Source organism: Sinocyclocheilus grahami, unplaced genomic scaffold (assembly GCF_001515645.1).
Source record: "Sinocyclocheilus grahami isolate Dianchi unplaced genomic scaffold, SAMN03320097.WGS_v1.1 scaffold190.1, whole genome shotgun sequence".
Taxonomy (NCBI): Eukaryota; Metazoa; Chordata; class Actinopteri; order Cypriniformes; family Cyprinidae; genus Sinocyclocheilus; species Sinocyclocheilus grahami.
Window position 1 is genome coordinate 797,948 of NW_015505369.1, and position 21,866 is coordinate 819,813.

At 34.6% G+C, this 21,866-nt stretch overlaps 2 protein-coding genes across 2 annotated transcripts in view; both read left to right on the forward strand.

The window, feature by feature from the left end:
* LOC107594733 (synaptic vesicle glycoprotein 2B-like) overlaps positions 1-8,614 on the forward strand; it is a 15,196-nt gene extending 6,582 nt beyond the window's left edge. Inside the window, exons 3-13 of the mRNA XM_016284900.1 lie at positions 415-595; positions 1,287-1,438; positions 1,738-1,871; positions 2,589-2,678; positions 2,880-2,993; positions 3,176-3,264; positions 5,214-5,378; positions 6,206-6,339; positions 6,467-6,670; positions 6,762-6,921; positions 8,197-8,614. Of these exons, the coding sequence (XP_016140386.1) occupies positions 415-595; positions 1,287-1,438; positions 1,738-1,871; positions 2,589-2,678; positions 2,880-2,993; positions 3,176-3,264; positions 5,214-5,378; positions 6,206-6,339; positions 6,467-6,670; positions 6,762-6,921; positions 8,197-8,380 (1,607 nt within the window). The 3' untranslated portion in view covers positions 8,381-8,614. The remainder of the gene's footprint in view (positions 1-414; positions 596-1,286; positions 1,439-1,737; positions 1,872-2,588; positions 2,679-2,879; positions 2,994-3,175; positions 3,265-5,213; positions 5,379-6,205; positions 6,340-6,466; positions 6,671-6,761; positions 6,922-8,196) is intronic.
* A 6,881-nt stretch (positions 8,615-15,495) lies between these two features.
* LOC107594734 (mesoderm posterior protein 2-like) lies at positions 15,496-16,930 on the forward strand. Its single transcript, XM_016284901.1, has 2 exons — positions 15,496-16,197; positions 16,907-16,930. Exons 1-2 carry the CDS (start codon positions 15,496-15,498, stop codon positions 16,928-16,930), a joined length of 726 nt encoding a protein of 241 aa, XP_016140387.1.
* The last annotated feature ends 4,936 nt before the right edge of the window (positions 16,931-21,866 follow it).

Here is a 21,866-nt window from a genome sequence, read left to right on the forward strand (position 1 = left end):
TGTGTGTGTGTGTGTGTGTGTGAGAGAGAGAGAGAGAGAGAGAGAGAGAGAGAGAGAGAGAGAGAGAGAGAGAGAGAGTAGCAGACTACTGACTACAGACTAAGAGAGACAGAGACAGGGTGTGAAATTCTGATACTTTTGTTAAATATTGATTGTGATAAAGATCACACATTTGTCCATACTAATAAATGCTATGCCTTATAGGGATATTTTACACAAAATTAAAATTCTGTCATCATTTATTCATCCTCATATCATTCCAAACCCGAACAAAAATGATAGAAAAATAAGACAAAAATGATAGAAACTTTTGTTTTTGACATTTGATTTTCAAATTAGTTCGAGTATAAATTTTGCTATGATTTGCTGTGTTATTGTTCCTCGGTAGCTGACTGTCTGGCTCTGTGTGTTCAGGTTTAATAGTGTATGTGGGGATGATGATCGGAGCTGTCCTGTGGGGCGGTCTGGCTGATAAACTGGGCAGACGGCAGTGTTTACTCTACGCACTGGCCATCAACTCCATCTTCTCCTTCCTGTCCTGCTTTGCACAGGGCTACGGGATCTTCATCTTCTTCAGACTCTGCTCAGGAATCGGGTGAGACTCTCCAAAAGCAGCAGGGATTCATTTATGCATATGCACTGCCGTTCAAAAGTTTGGGGTCGATAACACTTTTGAATGTTTTTGAAAGAAGTCTCTAATGCTCACCAAGGCTGCATTTATTTGATCAAAAATACTGTAATATTTTGAAATATTAATACAATTTAATATAATGTTTTTCTATTTGAATATATTTTAAAATGTAATTTATTCCGTTGATGCAAAGCTGAATTTTCAGCATCATTACTGCAGTCTTCAGTGTCACATGACCCTTCAGAAATCATTCTAATATGCTGAACATGATGAAAATAGTTGTGTTGATTTTATGAAAACTGTAAAACATTTTAGAATTTGTTGATGTATATATATTTCAAATCAGCATTTATTTAAAACAGAAATATTTTGTCACATTATAAATGTCTTTACTGTCACTTTTGTTCCATTTAATGCATCCTTGCTGAATAAAGGTATTTTTTTTTAACCTAGCTGACCCCAAACTTTAGTATGGTAGCGTACATAAACTTTTTGCATTATTTCATATTTCACAAGAGAAAATTATTTACCAGAGTTTACTTGTTGTAGATTACAGCTAAGATGGAATCACTCACTATACTGGCTTTATGGTTAAATTTAATTTGATCTGTCCATTAAATGATATTAAGACACAGTCGCTGATGATCTCCTGCAGGATCGGCGGGTCAATCCCTGTTGTGTACACGTACTACACAGAGTTCCTGCAGATGGATAAGAGAGGAGAACATCTCAGCTGGCTGTGTTTGTTCTGGATGCTCGGAGGACTGTATGCTTCCTTCACCGCATGGGGAATCATCCCACATTATGGTCATTCATTATATATCATAATTCCTTTCTAATAATGGCAGTTAATACAATTGTAAAAGCACACTTGAAACAAGAATGGCAGTGAGCAAAGAACTGATATATTCAATTTAAATGAGCCTTTTATGAATGTTAAGTCCCAGTGCAGGACCTTGTAGCGGAAAGCAATAGTGTGTAGATCTATAACAATATTAGAAGCTGTCTGGAAGTAGTTGGACCTACCAAAACCACATGTCAAGATTTCATGTTGTCATGTTTCTCCTGACGTTTCTAAGGGTTTGGGTTGTTTTTTTTTGTCTCAGGCTGGGGTTTCAGTATGGGGACAGAGTTCCAGTTCCACAGTTGGAGGGTGTTTCTGCTGGTTTGTTTCCTTCCCTCTGTGGCTGCTCTCGCTGGACTGGTGTTCATGCCAGAAAGTCCCCGTTTCCTCCTGGAGGTAATATGTTGGAGTGCATGATACTTTACTAGGCACACAGAATTTTAGCGCATTTTTTCCACATAAATACAGTACATACAGACATACATAAATGAATAAATAAATACATGTATTTATTTATTTATAAACATATTATAATATACAGTATATTATATATATATATATATATATATATATATATTACATATTTGTTCATTTTTTCCCTCTCAAATTCCAAAATTGTATTGAAATTTCATGGAACGTTATTTCAGTTGATATTCATGTGACATCATGACAAATCAGTAAATCTGAGTAAAAAAGCACAAAAGCCTGCACACAATGTCCTTCAAGAAAATATTTCCAAGCATCTTTATTCAGATGCCATAATAATACAAACGTGCTCAGTGCACAATAAAAAGTGCACAGTTAAAGACAAAACATTTTCAATATCACATCATCATCAGTGTCTAAAACAGTAATAAAATAAATGAGCAAATAAAATATCAATAAAATAAAATATTTTAGTTAGATATTAATTTCTGTAAAAGATCTGTTGTTTTGCCCAGCACTGCTTTGAGTTTTATAGAATGATGTGCTGATTGTCGAAATGTCAAAACACAAAAGAAAATTCCTTTTGTGTAAAAATGAGTTCAAATAATAATTGGTGCGCACCCTGTTAAATAGCCCTGGGCTACAAAAAATTTATGGGATTTATAATTTTTTTTTTGTGAATTTCAGACTGCAAGACACGATGAGGCCTGGATGATCCTGAAGCAGGTTCACGACACTAACTGGAGGGCGAAGGGAGAGCCAGAGAGAGAGTTTCAAGTAAAGATGTTCATTTTAAACTACTAGACCACTAAATAACAGCAAAGCAGCAGAACTGACCCTAGAAAAGCTGCTCATATCCGTGTCTGTGATGAGTTTACTGAGTAAAGGCTTGATATTAATAACTGAATTGGCGACACCTGATGAATCCTGTTATCAGCGTACATGCTCTTACCTATGAAATAAATCCCTCTCTTTCAGGTTTCACAGATCAAAACGCCTCAAACGCAGGATGACGAGTTCATAGAGATTCAGAGTGAAACTGGCACTGCCTTCCAGAGATTCATGGTCAGACAGATGACCCTGGTTAAACAGGTATGCACCATTTGAGCTAAAGACCTGAATGATGGCTAAAAGTGTAAGGCTTGTTGAGGAGAGGTGTACCATTACCTTTCTTTGAGTTCAGAATTACAGTTTTTGTCTGGCACATGATAAAAGCATTGAAGCATGCAAATCAAAGCAAATGCAGTGATTGTTCCCATCTTTCTCCAAAAAAGGTCATGAAGAACATGATGTCACTGGCCGCACCTGATCTCAGACTCCATGGTTTGTTCATTGCCATTGTGTGGTTTACGATGGCCTTCAGGTGAGCAGCTTCATAGTAGAGGTCTACACAGAGGACCCGAGGCCCGAAGACCCGGGTCGGGTCCCAATCTATTACTTCGGGTTCCGGGTCTGTTTAACATTGTGTGTAATACCCGAGTCGATCGGACTCGGAGAACACCCGGCTGTTATTAGAGTCAGTCAGCGCTGTGCGTGTGTTGTTTTGTAACTTTCAACTGATAGCAGATGATAGCAAATAAGTAAAGCTAACGTCAGCAGCCATGGCACTGGACGAGCAATCGTTATTATAATCCAAATGGGCAAACAGTCTAAATTATTATGCAAGTTGACTCGAGATACAAAAAAATGCAAAACTGCAAAGTCGCATTTGTCATAAGTCACCGTGACAGCAAGTGGACTTTTGAAACTGGAATGATGAGTGTATTACGCATTTCAATTGGCAAGAGAGGAATAACACGGATGGAACTTTCTTGGCAAGGAGGATTGTGTGCATCACAGTCAGGTACAAGGGAGAAGGCTTCTTACATTATTTAAGACAAAACGTTTAATTTTCGCAACTTGTTTATCGACTTGTTAATAGCAATTTGCAGTGGAATATGTGCCGATCGGGTCCAGTCGGGTCTGTGTCTTCCCGGCCGGGTTCGGGTCCATCTTTCAAATAATTGACGGTCCGCGTCGGTTCCGGGTAGTACATTTTTGACATTTCTCGGTTCTGCACGGGCCCGGGTCCAACTTTCAAAATAATAGACGGGTCCAGGTCGCTTCAGTGTAGCACATTTACGGGTCTCTTCGGGTTCGGGTATGAATTTTTGGACCCGTGTAGACCTCTACTTCAAAGCTGATATAGTGAGCTTCTCTCTACCGACTTTCTACTTAGCCTATCCTAACAGTCAGAGAACCTCATAAATGTTTTTTTAAATGTTCTACATAGGCAGTATAAGTGTGATATGCATAAAAGACTCAATTCAGAATCAATAAGGTGACATAAGAGTAATAATGCAAAATAATGTTTAAAATAATAAAAAATTATAGTTAAAATAAAAAAAACATAAATATACAAACAAATGTAAATATTAAATGATTAAATACACAAATGCAATGTAATAAAATAAGCTTGAATTATTTCAAACAATATTTAAAAACATATTAATACACTAACGTTCAAAATTTTGGGGTCAATAAGATGTTCTTGAAAGTTTTTTTATGCTCACCAAGGCTGATTTTATTTGATAAAAAATATAGTCATATATATATATATATATATTAACAAAGAGTGAAAAATTTAAGGGGGTCTGAATACTTTCCGTACCCACTGTATATATAAATAATTTTCTCTTTAATGGCAAAGCTGAATTTTTTGCAGCCATTCAGTGTGACATGGTCCTTCAGAAATCAAGAAACATTTCTTCTTTTTTATTCATTATTATTTTCAATTGTTAGTTGAAAAGTGTTGCGCTACTTAAGGAAGTGTGAAAGTGTTTCAGGATTCTTTGATGAATGAAGATCAAAAGAAGAGCATTTATTTGAAACAGAAATCTTTTGTAACATTATAAACATCTTTATTGTCACTTTTTATCAATTTAATGTGTCCTGGTTGAATAAAAGTATCAATTTCTTAAAAAGAATGATACAATTGTTCTCTATGCCTATTAAATATATGGCACGCACTAATTAAAAAGTACTCTTATAATATAATTGTACTGTGTAGAATGAATTATGAGTATATTTATAATCAACATTTATCTTGTTTCATCTGCCATCTTTGACGATTTTTTTGACTGCACTTCTGTGATTGCCTTTTCAGTAAAAGTTGCATGTCAGGCTGCCTAATGAGGTATCTTTAGTCTCCATCATGTCTGGAGCATGTAAATAATGATCTCTCTGAAGGCAGCTCAGTAGGTTTGGAAGTGAGCAAAATGACTCCTTTAATAGTAAACAACCAACAGTATAAATCAATCTTCCACCACACAGCTATTATGGCCTGGGAGCATGGTTTCCTGACCAGATCAAGTACCTCCAGTTTGAGGAGTACGAGTCCAATGTCAAGATCTTTCATCGTGAGAAAGTGGAACGCTTTCATTTCAACTTCACTCTGCAAAATCAGGTCCACAAGGAGGGGGAGTATATCCATGACAGGTACATTTATTTTTCATTTACAGTAGTACACATGCCAGATTTTAAGCTTAGCTGTCTCTCTGTCTTGATATATAGGATGTTGGTAGCACTTTATTTTACAGTCCTGTTACTCATACATACTATGTTCTTATTTTAGTAACTACAATAACTAGGTAAAAACTAGGTACTTACCTTGAACCTACCCCTAAACCAAACCATAACCTATTTGGTTACCTTATATTACCAGTACTTTCTTAGGTAGGTACACTGTAAGTACACGTACTGTAAAATAAAGTGCAACCATGATGTTTTATAGAATGAAGGACGATTGCAGGTACATTATTTTTCAAAAGTTTGGGGTTGGTAGAATTTTTGGAAAAATGTTTTCGAAAGAGGTATTTTATGCTCACCGAGGCTGCATTTATCTAATCAAAAATACAGTAAAAACAATAATATTGTGAAATATTATTACAATTTAAAAGAACTGTTTTCTATGTGAATATATTTTCAAATGAAATTTATTCCTGTGATGCAAAGCTGAATTTTCAGCATCATTCCTCCAGTCTTCAGTGTCACATGATCCTTCAGAAATCATTCTAATATGCTGATTTTCTGCTCAAGACACATTTTTATTATCAATGTTGAAAACAGTTACGCATATTTTTTCTGGATTCTTTGATGGATAGATATCTTTTGTATTATTATAAATATCTTGACTCTCATATCTTGACTATTTGATTGATTTAATGCATCCTTGCTGAAAAAATGTATGAAAACCGACCCTAACCTTTTGAATGGTAATGTTTGTGTATTGGTTGAGCAGTCAATTTGATGTACTTTACATGCAGGTTTATCGACATAGAAATAAGAAACGTGAAGTTTGAGGAATCACTCTTTGAGAACTGTTATTTTGAGGACATCAGATCAACAGACACCTTCTTTGAGAACTGCACCCTTAAAAACACAGTCTTCTACAATACTGGTATTCAACTCGTACAATTTTTGAATATATTATATATTAACCGTGAGCCCATTAGATATTTGAATGGTTATTTTGGGTTTCCTTTGATTACTGTTATTTTACAATGTTTTTGTCACGTTTCTTGCAGACCTGTGGGAAGATTCCAAGTTCATTGACTGTAAGCTGGAAAATACAACATTTCTGCACCCCAAAAAAGGCTGCCATCTAAATTTCCAAGAGGAAAATGACACCCTGATCTATCTGGTCTGCTTCCTGGGCAGTTTGTCTGTAATACCGGGCAACATCATAGCAGGCCTATTAATGGATAAAATAGGACGACTTAAAATTATAGGTGAGTGGTTACACAAAACTGTTATGGATTTGTCAATACCTTTCAATGGGTTTATAGTATCTAAATGAATTGCGTGTGTGTTTGTTTGCAGGGGGGTCCATGTTAGGCTCGGCTGGCTGCACATTCTTCGTGCTTCTGTGCTTCAGTCAGTGGGCTGTCGTCCTCTTCCACTGCCTCTTCTTCGCAGCCAGTGCTGCAGCTTGGAACGGCATTGAGGTCGTCACAGTGGAGCTCTATCCAACCTCGAAAAGGTACAAAAGATCTGTCACCAAAAGACATCTCTAATACTTCAAACCCATACAAGACAGATGAGAAAACATTTGAAAGCATTTGTTGAACTACACTACAATTTAAAAGATTTTTTTAATGTTTTGAATGAAGCCTCTTATGTTCAACCAGGCGTTTTTTTTAATCAAAAATACAGTCAAAACAGTAATATTGTGAAATATTATTACAATAAAAAAAAAAAAATTCTAATTAAATATATTTTAAAATGTAATTTATTCCTGTGATGCAAAGCTGAAATTTCAGTCCTCAGCGTCACATGATGCTTCAGAAATCATTCTAAGATGCTTGATGTTTTGATGATTTGGAGCTCAAAAACCATTTCTTAATTATATCAATATTGAAAAAAGTGCTGGTTAATATTTTTATGAAAACTGATGTATTTTTTTTAGGATTCTGATCTGAAAAAGTTCAAAAGAACAGCATTTATTAGAAACTATTATTTATAATTATAACGGTCTTTACCATCACTTTTGATCAAATTAATACATCCTTTCTTAATAAAAGTATTCATTTCTTTATTTAAAATCTTAAATGGTTTGTAAACGGTAGCATAAATCCCCGATGGATTTAGATCATTCAAATGCTTTAGATATGATATTGTGGTCAACATGTAAAGCATAAAACTAAAAAAAATGTTTTTAAGTATATATATATATATATATATATATACAGTGGGTACGGAAAGTATTCAGACCCCCTTAAATTTTTCACTCTTTGTGGGGGTCTGAATATATATATATATATATATATATACAGTATATAAATCATGTTTTTTTAAATTCTCCTTCGTTAGAATATATATCATATTTATTTGGTTTATTTATGAAATTGAGGCTGTAAGAGACAGAAGGATGTTCAATATGTTTTGTTAATCTATTTACCGTTTGTTACTTTTTATTATTACTATATTATTATTTATTTAGTTTCTTCTTTAATTCTCTTTTGTTTAATATTTTGTGAAGTGAACAGTCCATTTAATATATTGTACAGTCTGAAATAATTTTCACACCTGCTTTCCAAACGTTTTTGTCTGTAAATTTGTAGAAAGACATTTTTTCACTATGATCTGCACAATCCATGTAGACAACAGAGCAACATATTAAACAACCTGAACCTCTATGCCTCATAACCTCATTTACATCAAAGTAAACATGATGGTGACTCTGAATAAAGCTATGAAGTATGTATGCTACTCTTCTTTCACACTGTGCTCACTCATCCATGGTTTGTGTCCTCAGAGCCACAGCTTTCGGTGTGCTGAATGGCACATGTAAACTGGCAGCTATCATTAGCACTTTCATCTTTGGCAAGTTTATCGGCATCACCAAGATCATCCCCATCATCCTGTCCTTCTCAGCGCTAGTGTGCGGAGGACTGCTAGCGTTTAAGTTGCCTGAGACACGAGAGGTCATTCTTCAGTGAAAAAGCCAAACTCCTCAAGGCCTCAGCGTTGGGTTCAGCTGGACACTGGATGACCGCATGTTGGACTGCAGAACACTGCCAGCAAAAGGGCTGAATCATGTCAAGCTGATATGGTGTCATGTTAGAACCATTGTACCGTAGTATTACTTTCATAGTATTACTTCTTTTAAACTAAAGTTGTAGAGCATATGTTTGTTTAAAGTGTTCACAGTGGCTATATTTTGAGTAAGGAATCCAAAATGTGGAAATATATGTGACCTTGGACCACAAAACCAGTCATAAGGGTCAATTTTTCGAAATTGAGATTTATACATCATCTGAACGCTGAATAAATAAGCTTTCCATCGATGTATGGTTTGTTAGGATAGGACAATATTTAGCCGAGATACAACTATTTGAAAATCTGGAATCTGGGGGTGCAAAAAAAAAATCAAAAAATTGAGAAAATCGCCTTTAAAGTTGTCATGCATAATACTAATCAAAAATTAAGTTTGAATGTATTTATAGTAGGAAATGTACAAAATATCTTCACGGAACATGATCTTTACTTAATATCCTAATGATTTTTGTCATAAAAGAAAAATCAATTTTGACCCATACAATGTATTTTTGGCTATTGCTACAAATATACCCCAGCGACTTAAGACTGGTTTTGTGCTCCAGGGTCACATATTATAAAAATTATTTAGAGGTGAGTACTGTTATCAAATTCCCTTTTTATATTGAAACACATAGTAACTTTGTAAGTTCAATCTTTAAATGAGATCTCTGCATTTTACTTTTATTTAATATGTAAAAAGTGAGTTCTTTTTGCTGCAGACATCGTTATCACCAACTTCATCTACTCACCAGCTTTTGGTCATCTGCTAGTTTTTGTTGTGTTGTATTTGTTAATATTGTGGTATATATTTATTTCCCATTACACTAAAAAATGTTGGGTTAAATATAACCCAGCGCTGGGTTAAAAAGGGACAAACCCAGCTATTGGGTTGTGTTGACCCAGCTATTGGGTTGTGTTGACCCAGCTATTGGGTTGTGTTGACCCAGCTATTGGGTTGTTTTGAACCCAACAGCTGGGTCAAAACAACCCAATGGCTGGGTTTGTCCCTTTTTAACCCAGCGCTGGGTTATATTTAACCCAACATTTTTTAGAGTGTAGATAATTATATTTTCACTGTGTTTTAACTCTTATGTTCTCGGATTCCCATCTTTTTAACTATTGTTTGTCATGCCTTTTAATTAGAAAATGATCATACTACATCAGAATGACATTGTTTGTATAAAGATAGATATTTTTAAATTTGACTTATGTGAAGTGTGTATAATGCTCATTTCCTGTGAGAAAATATGTAGATTATGTGATTTAGATTTTATTTTTCTGTTTTAAACATGTGAATAGTAATTATGAAGGAATGGCTCAAAAATAATAGTTTTACGTCTTTCTTTTTACCACTTCTGACCACAAATTTTATTTTAATAGGTCAACACTGATTAAAAGGTACAGAAAGGCCTCCATAGTAAGTCTTAATAGCTCTGTCAAATCTAAAATCTAAAATATATTCTTTTTATATTTTGTTCAAAAATTTAAACAAGATCAAATTATGTTTTTTGTTTGTTCATGGTTTGTGATGGTATAAAAATAAAATATAAAACATTATAATTTTACTTTTGATTTTCAGTGATTCATGCTCTTTCTCAGCACAATATAATGAAAATGGGAAAGAAAATGAGAAAACCACAGTATTTTGGTTTTAGATTAAGTTCCCATGCTTTTCTGAGTATGTGCACATGGAAAGGCACTTGTAAAAACAAGGCCAGGGCTCACGTGTGAATCAGTCACACCTCTTGTGATGGTCACTTATTTGTGCAAAGGTGTGAAACTAAAATCTAGATAATTCTTTCACCAGATTTACTAGATTATAAATTGCTATGCCTTCTTTTAAAAGCTAAATATGCTACTCTTCTAAAAAAAAATATATATATATATATATATATATATATATATATATATTGTTTTATGGGAATTTGCTTATGCAATAACAGTTTTATTCATGCACAATGTGCTTCTTGGTTTAAATCTACTCGCACAAGGTGCTTCTTGGTTTAAATCTACTCGCACAAGGAGCTTCTTGGTTTAAATCTACTCTGTCGCTTGTCACGTTTCATACCAAGGGTGTGAAAGGCCTCGCTTTGCTAGGTCTTGCCAGACCACAGTGAAAATGTTATATACCAAGTAAAAAAGTATGTAACTAAAGTCAAAGCAGGTAACATGCAATTTATCAAATGTACAAATCCATTCATGTATGTTTCCACTGCAAAAAATAAGCATGAGGAACAGATATTTTAGTTGAGTTTCTGAGGAAGTTTGATGGAAAGACACACAGGTGCCAGCTTCACTCATTCTACTGCAGTAGGCCTACGGAGGTGCCAAATCTAGCACGCTGCTCATTCACTCTCTCACTACAGAAAGACAGAGAGGACAGCCTGGAGGTCACAGAGCTCAGAGAATCCATTCTCAAGAAATTAATCTTGAACATTTTCATGGTTACCTGGTTAGATTATAACTGTGAGCGCAAACTAGTCTAAACTATTGTGATAGGCCTACAAACAAATGCTAATTTTTATTCTTTGAAAGCCTTTGTGGTACTGACATGATAACATGATTGGAAATCACTTTTGTGTAAGTAACACAGGTTATTAGATATGGATAAGGTGGATTTTGTGCTTATGTTTACACACATTCTGGACAGTCCCATAAAGACATTGACGCCATTGTAACTTACTATACTCACCAGCTCGTTCATCGCTAAGCTTGCGGATTATTGCCATTTTTGCAGTTTTGCAGCTATTTGTTAGTTTGTTTTTATTATGATTTTATTATTTTCCTTTCGAGGATTTATTTATTTTATTTTATTATTTTATTATTTTTGGTCTGTACACACTTTCTTCTGCGTCCACATTCAAACAGTCGTGCGACAACAAACGTCATCGCTACGTCACACATTCTACTTGGCCTCGGCAACAACTCTATCGAATTGGATGTATTGTTGATACATTATGTGTAATGTATGCAAAGATGTATTTCATTAATGTCATATCTGAATTGTTTGCAATAAAAATAAAAAAATTAAAAAAAACAACTCTATCGAATTTTCCAACATTCCTGCTCCGAATTGCGGTCAAGAGACTCTCCAGCAATATGATGGCATTTTCCGGAATCAAAATCCAGAGTGAAGACAAGGTGACGTTTAAAGTGCCCCTATTATGGATTTTTGAAAATTACCCGTCATGCAGTGTGTAACACAGCTCTAAGTGAATGAAAACATCCTGCAAAGTTTTAAATCTGAAAGTGCACCGTGTATAAAGTTATTGTCTCTCAAAAGAAAGAGTCGACTCTGAATCATTGAAACGAGTCGTTTTTAAAACGAATCCCAAGCCGTTTCATGTTGAGGTCAACATGAAACATTAGCATATTGCCCGCCCACTTGTTGGTCTTTTCGTGTTGGTCTGAATGAAAATGCAGATTCATTCTTTGCCACTAGATGCCGCTTTTGGAGCAGGTAAAATAGCTGTTTCCCCTGTAACGCTGTACACAAAGCAGCACTGCGCTCACAAACGCTGCTTTATCAGGCATTACAGGCATTACAGGCATTACAGCCAATCACCGCAGATTAGCGTCATGCAAAGGAGGGGTTTGGAAAAATGAATCGTTGAGCGAATCGTTTGGGAGTCGTTGAGCAAGTAAGGTAAAAATAAATCCATATTATAAGACAATGAAAGTGTTTTTTGACCATGCATGCATGTCAACCTGATGTTGTGGACTCCCAAAACCAAAATATGAACCTTTCATTACCCATAATAGGGGCACTTTAAATAAACAATCACCCAGAACAATATAGAAACCACATAGCAGGCCGCTAACAAGCACACCTGCAATTCACTTCTACTTCTACTTCTAAACTGATACGTTGTGGAATGCATAAGAAGAACTGTTTCTTAAACAGTCGGTCGCTTAAAAACATTTTCAATGGTACTCTGTACATTATACATTTAATATATTAGGCCTATATATGAATATTTTTCCATTTTAATCAAATTAGATAAACTATGTCAATTTCTGAGGAAGTTTGATGGAAAGACACACAGGTGCCAGCTTCACTCATTCTACTGCAGTAGGCCTACGGAGGTGCCAAATCTAGCACGCTGCTCATTCACTCTCTCACTACAGAAAGACAGAGAGGGCAGCCTGGCGGTCACAGAGCTCAAAGAATCCATTCTCAAGAAATGAATCTTGAACATTTTCATGGTTACCTGGTTAGATTATCACTGTGAGCGCAAACTAGTCTAAACTATTGTGATAGGCCTACAAACAAATGCTAATTTTTATTCTTTGAAAGCCTTTGTGGTACTGACATGATAACATGATTGGAAATCACTTTTGTGTAAGTAACACAGGTTATTAGATATGGATAAGGTGGATTTTGTGCTTATGTTTACACACATTCTGGACAGTCCCATAAAGACATTGACGCCATTGTAACTTACTATACTCACCAGCTCGTTCATCGCTAAGCTTGCGGATTATTGCCATTTTTGCAGCTCTCTGGTCATTTGTTAGTTTGTTTTTATTATGATTTTATTATTTTCCTTTCGAGGATTTATTTATTTTATTTTATTATTAAATTTTTTTTGGTCTGTACACACTTTCTTCTGTGTCCACATTCAAACAGTCGTGCGACAACAAACGTCATCGCTACGTCACACATTCTACTTGGCCTCGGCAACAACTCTATCGAATTGGATGTATTGTTGATACATTATGTGTAATGTATGCAAAGATGTATTTCATTAATGTCATATCTGAATTGTTTGCAATAAAAATAAAAAAATTAAAAAAAACAACTCTATCGAATTTTCCAACATTCCTGCTCCGAATTGCGGTCAAGAGACTCTCCAGCAATATGATGGCATTTTCCGGAATCAAAATCCAGAGTGAAGACAAGGTGACGTTTAAAGTGCCCCTATTATGGATTTTTGAAAATTACCCGTCATGCAGTGTGTAACACAGCTCTAAGTGAATGAAAACATCCTGCAAAGTTTTAAATCTGAAAGTGCACCGTGTATAAAGTTATTGTCTCTCAAAAGAAAGAGTCGACTCTGAATCATTGAAACGAGTCGTTTTTAAAACGAATCCCAAGCCGTTTCATGTTGAGGTCAACATGAAACATTAGCATATTGCCCGCCCACTTGTTGGTCTTTTCGTGTTGGTCTGAATGAAAATGCAGATTCATTCTTTGCCACTAGATGCCGCTTTTGGAGCAGGTAAAATAGCTGTTTCCCCTGTAACGCTGTACACAAAGCAGCACTGCGCTCACAAACGCTGCTTTATCAGGCATTACAGGCATTACAGGCATTACAGCCAATCACCGCAGATTAGCGTCATGCAAAGGAGGGGTTTGGAAAAATGAATCGTTGAGCGAATCGTTTGGGAGTCGTTGAGCAAGTAAGGTAAAAATAAATCCATATTATAAGACAATGAAAGTGTTTTTTGACCATGCATGCATGTCAACCTGATGTTGTGGACTCCCAAAACCAAAATATGAACCTTTCATTACCCATAATAGGGGCACTTTAAATAAACAATCACCCAGAACAATATAGAAACCACATAGCAGGCCGCTAACAAGCACACCTGCAATTCACTTCTACTTCTACTTCTAAACTGATACGTTGTGGAATGCATAAGAAGAACTGTTTCTTAAACAGTCGGTCGCTTAAAAACATTTTCAATGGTACTCTGTACATTATACATTTAATATATTAGGCCTATATATGAATATTTTTCCATTTTAATCAAATTAGATAAACTATGTCAATATAATTTTTCACATTTTTTAAAAATATTTCTAACTATACACTGATCAATCAATCAGATACAATTAGTTTGTAATGTGCTCATTATCACTTCTGAATGAGACCTACTTCACTGACCACTGTGACTATATCGACCACTAAACTGCAAAATGTGTGAATGTCACACCTCAAGTGCAATCTGCTAATGGAGTTTATTAAGCATCATTAAACATCATTAAGGTCAATTATGCTGCTTAGCTATTTGAAATACAACCCCATTCAGACAACTAGCAGCAGTTTTGAGCTGAGGATATTGTATATAATTTGCTGTAGGCTGCTTCCACTGATAGTGGGAATCATCAAATGATCAAGACCAACTGTTTTACCTTACTAGTTTAACCTAAAACTAAAATATATAAATGTACTATTAAAACACGGTTATTTGATATTTATTTGATATACATAATATATATTTTTTATGTAGTTAAAAGAAGTCTCTTATGTTCACCAAGGCAGCATTTATTTGAATAAAAATACAGTAAAAACAGTAATGCTGTAAAATATTATTACAAGTTAAAATAACGGTTTTCTATTTTAATATATTTTAAAATGTAATTTATTTCTGTGATACAAAGCTGAATTTTCAACAGCCATTAATCCAGTCTTCAGTGTCTCATGATCCTTTAGAAATTATTCTAATAAGCTGATTTGCTGCTCAAGAAACATTTCCTATTATTATAAACGTTGAAAACAATTGTGTTGCTTAATATTTTTGTGGAAACCATTCATGCATTTTTTTTTAATGGAAAGTTCAGAACAGCATTTGTTTTTAACTATATTGTAACATTATAAATATATTTACTGATATTACTTGAATTATTTAATGCATTCTTGCTGAATGAAAGTATTTCTTTAAAATTTATTTTTTTAAATCCTTCTTTTTGAGAATTATTTGAGGTGAGTTTCTTAGATAAATTAAAATCGATTAAACAGAACCCATACATTGTTTGGTCAGTTGCACAAGATGAGTTGTCTGGGAGAGTAGCTGCACTAGTTTGTTGTTTTTGAAGAGGAGTCAAAATTCACACCTCTGCTCCTGTGGCTTCTCTGAGTCTTTCCCAGACAGATCCAGGCCGAGTCCTGGGGTCTGAGAGATAGCGATGGCTACCGCAAGCCTGCAGAGGTGTCACCTCGCACCTCTGAGTCCAACATATAAACCTTCAGCCCTCCGTCCAGCCTTCATTCACCCTCAGAGTCACAATATGGAAAGCTCAAGCCACAACCAGCAGAACCAGTGGAGCTGCTCGAGCTCAGAGTCAGGGTTTTACAGCGTTTCCTCTCCAGACACCGTTTCGCCGGATCCATCCATGGACCGGGGCTTCTCCCCGTCCCACCAGGCCCAGCCTGCATGCTCAAAATCAGTCAAACCTGCAGGTGTCGTCAAGAAGAAACGCCGATTAAGGCTGAAGAACCCGAGCGAGCAACGGCAGAACGCTAGTGAGAAGGAGAAGTTGAGGATGAGGGATCTTACCAAAGCTCTCCACCATCTCAGGACCTACCTGCCTCCGTCTGTAGCTCCCGTAGGCCAAACCCTGACCAAGATAGAGACGCTCCGGCTCACCATAAGCTACATCTCGTTTCTGTCTGCTCAGTTGGGTCTCAGTGAAGAAGAGCAGAAACACAGGAGGAACATGAACTCCAGCAGCTGCTCATATTCTCCAGAAATCTTTGGTTATTTTCAGTGCAGGACTATGGCTGGAGATTGGGTTGAGCAAGGACAGGGTTATGGGCATTATGATGGACAGTATGAGGGTTGCTCTGCTCGTACAGGGCAATGTGATGAGATCAGCATGGATCAGTATGGTGGTTCCTCACAGCAACATTCAACAGAGCAAAACTTCTCTGCAAATATAGACGGCTTCCTCCAGTCACAACAGTGTGCTCAAACAACACAGACATACCAGGTATGTAAATAATACTTGTTTTATGGATGATAAAATAACTATAGATTTTTTTTTAATCATTTTTAAATAATTTATTGTAGTATAATGTAATTTTTTCTTTATTTAAATATAATGTATAATACATTTTATATATTTTATTTTATTATATAATTATACTTTTAAATATATTGTATGCATATAGAAATATTATATAATATATAAATAGTGCAGAAGCAGTAAAATAATCGTGAGTCAAAAATAAATAAATATTTGGCAGACCCCTTGCAGTACCGCAACTGGTTGTCGCACAACACCAGATTGAAGTTTTGTTTTGTTTTTTCTTTTTCTTTTTTTTCTATTTTCACTTTTTCAACACTTTAAATAACCTAAACCTTCAGGAAAATAGATAAACAAATGTAATACCAGAAAAAATAAATAAAGGAATAAATAGCTTGATAAAACAAATAAAATCAGTTTTTAGTTTGTATCTATCCATGTAACTATCTACATACTGAATGTTTATCAAATATATTTGAAAGATATTTATTGCTGACAAAACAATATCTGAATTCAGGTAACCTCTTATATATTTGTTTTGAGCATTGAACGCAAGGCATTATTTCACCGCCATCAGTGTCATGCAATTAACAGCTGAAAATGAACAAACCAATCAAGCTAACTTATTTAGATGTATTGTATACCCTAACCAATTCTCTATCCTGTATTTTAGGTTTATGGCAGAAACGTTAGCTAGCATCTTGTTCCTCAAGCTTACTGGAGCTGACAGCAGAATAGAATGCCTACTACTGTATTGTTTACAGTAAATGAACGCGGATGTTTGGCTTCCTATCTTGTGGAAGCAATAAATATGAACCAAAGTTAATACTGTTATTCTTAGTTATATATGTTATCCATGTCTGTCCTATGTAAATACAAAAGTATATTTGATATGTATTTATAATAAAACATGTATTTTTAAAAATAGTTTGTTTTCTTGTTATTTATTGATATTTACAAATATTACACTGACGTTTCATATGTTGATTACTTACCTTAACATAAAAAACCCTTGTAAGTGGCATGATGAAATGTTCATTTATAGTGCTCAGTTATTATATGTGTAGAGGGCAATCAGATACATTCATCTAACATGACGCAAATAGAATTTGATCAAAATAAATCACTTGTGGTTTGAGATGCCAACTTTCTACCACCGAGATGTGGGATAAACAAAGAGTGGGATTGTAACTAATCCTTTATTAATTATTAAAAAGTCAGCATCATAAAAAAAAAAAAAAGAAAAAAAAAAAGAGAAGTCGCATGGTACTACCACACACAATCTCCCATACAGAACTTGCCTTAATTGACAAATCTCATCCACCCTCACCCCTGAACTTTTATCAACTGGAGCTGACAGCAGAATAGAATGCCTACTACTGTATTGTTTACAGTAAATGAACACGGACGTTTGGCTTCCTATCTTGTGGAAGCAATAAATATGAACCAAAGTTAATACTGTTATTCTTAGTTATATATGTTATCCATGTCTGTCCTATTTAAATACAAAAGTATATTTGATATGTATTTATAATAAAACATGTCTTTTTAAAAATAGTTTGTTTTCTTGTTATTTATTGATATTTACAAATATTACACTGACGTTTCATATGTTGATTACTTACCTTAACATTAAAATTAGCGCATTAGCTTTATTGTAAACTTGCCCTTGTAAGTGGCATGATGAAATGTTCATTTATAGTGCTCAGTTATTATATGTGTAGAGGGCAATCAGATACATTCATCTAACATGACGCAAATAGAATTTGATCAAAATAAATCACTTGTGGTTTGAGATGCCAACTTTCTACCACCGAGATGTGGGATAAACAAAGAGTGGGATTGTAACTAATCCTTTATTAATTATTAAAAAGTCAGCATCATAAAAAAAAAAAAAAGAAAAAAAAAAGTTTGGTATCTGCCACCACAGATACATTTTGGCAAAGTTATGACACTTTTAAAGACTTTTAAGGTAAAATAGAAGCAAATGGTAGTTGGCTTATTTGCTTCATGGGCTGTAACAATTTATAAATTATGTGCATAGATGAAGTTAAAATCTAAGCTTAACTTTGTTCAACATGCATACAGTTTTTGAAATATGCTATATTTCAGGTTCTTTTTTCTGGAGCAGAACTAAGCCTTTTAGGCCTATCCTCAAATCAGTAATCTGCTGCTCAGTCGAACTTTTACACTGAATTAGTAATAATAATAGTTCTGTTTATTTGAAACATTCTGTTGAATCAAAAAAATCAAAAGCAAAGTAAAATGGCATGGACAAAAATAATGGGACCCTTAACCTAATATTTTGTTGCACAGCCTTTAGAGGCAATTTCTTGATAGCTCTTAATGAGATTTCTGCACCCGTCAACAGGCACTTTTTTAACTGTCCTCTTAGGTTGTGTTGAAAATGTTCTGTAGGCCACTCATCAAAAACAGAACCTCTGTACATTTGTTTGTTGCAAATTTACAGAAAATGCAATTGAGGTGTTTACACTGGCTTGCTGGGGTAATATTGTTGTCAACTGACAACAAAGTTTCCCATTTTAATTATCATAACTGCACAAGATTTATAGTTAATAAAATCTTTTTTTTTTATTACATTAATTATACTATGATTTCCTTCAATAAAAAAGAAATTGAGTAAGATGGTGTAAAAGGTGTGTCGATGTGGATTGGTAATCTGGCCTCTTGGTATAAAGGAGAAAAGTGGCCCTCATCACTATCAACGTTGCCCATCCCTGATCTACACGAAAAGAGCTGAAACACGCAGCTGGAGCAATTTGCTCATGAAGAGCAGCACAAACAGTTATTCCAAATGGTACAATAATATAACAGGGTATCTGCAGGATTTCTAAAATCAAATTTAAGACTTTTTAAGTATGGTGACGCATTGCTGCCACACACATATTATTTTTTTCCACTCAATCATGTCGTAATAACGAGATGTTGTTGTTTTAACGACATCTTTTCTCGTAATAACGAGATGTTTTCTCGTTAAAACGACATATTTTCTCATAAAAACGATATGTTATGTCGTTAATACGACATACAGGTTTGTACACATGTAAATATTGTCTTCTGTCACAGTTGTAATCTACACATTCCTAAGGTATTTTCATAGACTGTGCGGAAGAGTTATGGTTCTCCGTTACCGCTCAAAATCACATCTAATTAAATTTTTTTTTTTAAACGAATAGACTAACTTTAACCTACGGCTGTATGTATATATATATATATATATATACAGTATATTTGATGTTAAATTTATCTTTATTATTCATATTTTAATATTTTAATATCAATTTTATATTATTTGAGTTACATTTGCTATTTCTTTATTCACCCATAGATTTTACAAGTCTCAACACAAGTACAAACATGTACAAAAACACAAACATACATGCAAACACACATAAACACAAACACTCAGCAAAAACACAAGCATACACACAAACACTCAAACAAACACAAACATGCGGCAAAACACAAACATACATGCAAACACACATAAACACAAACACTCAGCAAAAACACAAGCATACACACAAACACTCAAACAAACACAAACATGCGGCAAAACACAAACATACATGCAAACACACATAAACACAAACACTCAGCAAAAACACAAGCATACACACAAACACTCAAACAAACACAAACATGCGGCAAAACACAAACATACATGCAAACACACATAAACACAAACACTCAGCAAAAACACAAGCATACACACAAACACTCAAACAAACACAAACATGCGGCAAAACACAAACATACACGGTGTAGCGAATTTAGCTCAACGACAGGAAATATGAATAATTAACCATAACTAGTTATAATTAACTATTCATATTTTAGATCCGCTCACAAACACTCCACACGAACACAAGCATACACACAAATGCAAACACACACACAGAGACACATACACACACACAGACACACACACACACACACTGCAGTTAAACATGAAAAATTTTACAATGTCTCATACAAACCTTTTACAAATAAATGTTTTCACCATCACACTGTGTATCTCTACAAGATGATGAAAAGCAGTATGATTAAACAATGACGTAACTTTTGTTTTAACAAATACGTTTAAATTTTGTAGATTTTTCAAACCTAAAACCATGATGCTCTAATGCAGGGGTTAAAAGTAGTATGAAATGTATGAAATATTTTTATCTTTAAGGTATTTGTAATTACAGACTAAAAGCTTTCGTTTGATTAAAACAATTGAGTTTATACATTACTCTTGAATGCGTATACGGTAACCAGGGAGTACATGAGACAGTATAAATACATAACCTAATAAATTCAGCATGATTCTATCATATTAATCAATAAAAAAGACTTAATTTTTATACCAAATCTGACTTTCTCTTCAAAAAACAACAAACTTCCTTATGACTCCTAAGAATGTTGCTGGCAGTTTGTAGGAGTCTGGGAAAGCTGTGTGTGTGTGCGTGTGTGTCTGTGTGTGTGTGTGTGTGTGTGTGTGTGTGTGAGAGAGAGAGAGTTTGAATGAAAAATGTTTTAGGTTAAAGATGTGATTTAACTACCAGCATCCTGCCTTAGAAACATAACACCACAGCATGTGTTTTCCCCAACAAACCAGTTGTTCAACAACAACAACAAAAAAGTCATAAGGAAGTTTGTTGTTTTTTGAAGAGAAAGTCAGATTTGGTATAAAAATTAAGTCTTTTTTATTGATTAATATGATAGAATCATGCTGAATTTATTAGGTTATGTATTTATACTGTCTCATGTACTCGCTGGTTACCGTATACGCATTCAAGAGTAATGTATAAATTATTAAGTCTTTTTTGTTGATTAATATGATAGAATCATGCTGAATTTATGAGGTTTTGTATTTATACTGTCTCATGTACTCGCTGGTTACCGTATATGCATTCAAGAGTAATGTATAAACTCAATTGTTTACCCTTATTTGTCAAACTAGTCTTAAGTGATATTGTTCACATTTTTAGAGTTAAAAAGGTTAATGAGCTCTTTCGAGAGAGAGAGCGAGAGAGAGAGAGAGATGCTGAATACAATTTATGTTTTTTTCTATATATACTTATAAATACACACATTTCTTTAAAACTTTAAAACCAACATACCATTTTCCAAAACTTCACACAAAACTCCTTCAACGGACCATAATTCAGAAAACATTTGAATATCATTAATCAATCTAAAATATGTGTATTCAATTCTGATTCTGGCACTCACCATGCTTCTAAAAATATCTACTACATTTATTGTACCTATACCCATTAACTTATTTTTTCGAGTCTTCCAAATTGCCATTTTAGCCATACCCAGCGGGACCCACAAGAAATCCTTCACTTTGCCCAGTTTACTTTAGCTGAGGAAGCTCTTTCATATAAAGCTAAACTTCTTCACAGTACCTGAACATCCTCCTGTCCAGTAATAAAAACAGTTACATCGTCAGCGTAAGCAGAAACAGAGACACTTGACCCATTAACATCTCCTGGTATATGAAAACCTTTCAAATTATTTTTCATCTTAATTAACAAAGGCTCAATAGCTAAGCTAGAGAGTTGTCCATAAAGTGGACAACCCTGCCTTATTCCCCTTTAAACAGGTACTGGGCAACTCAA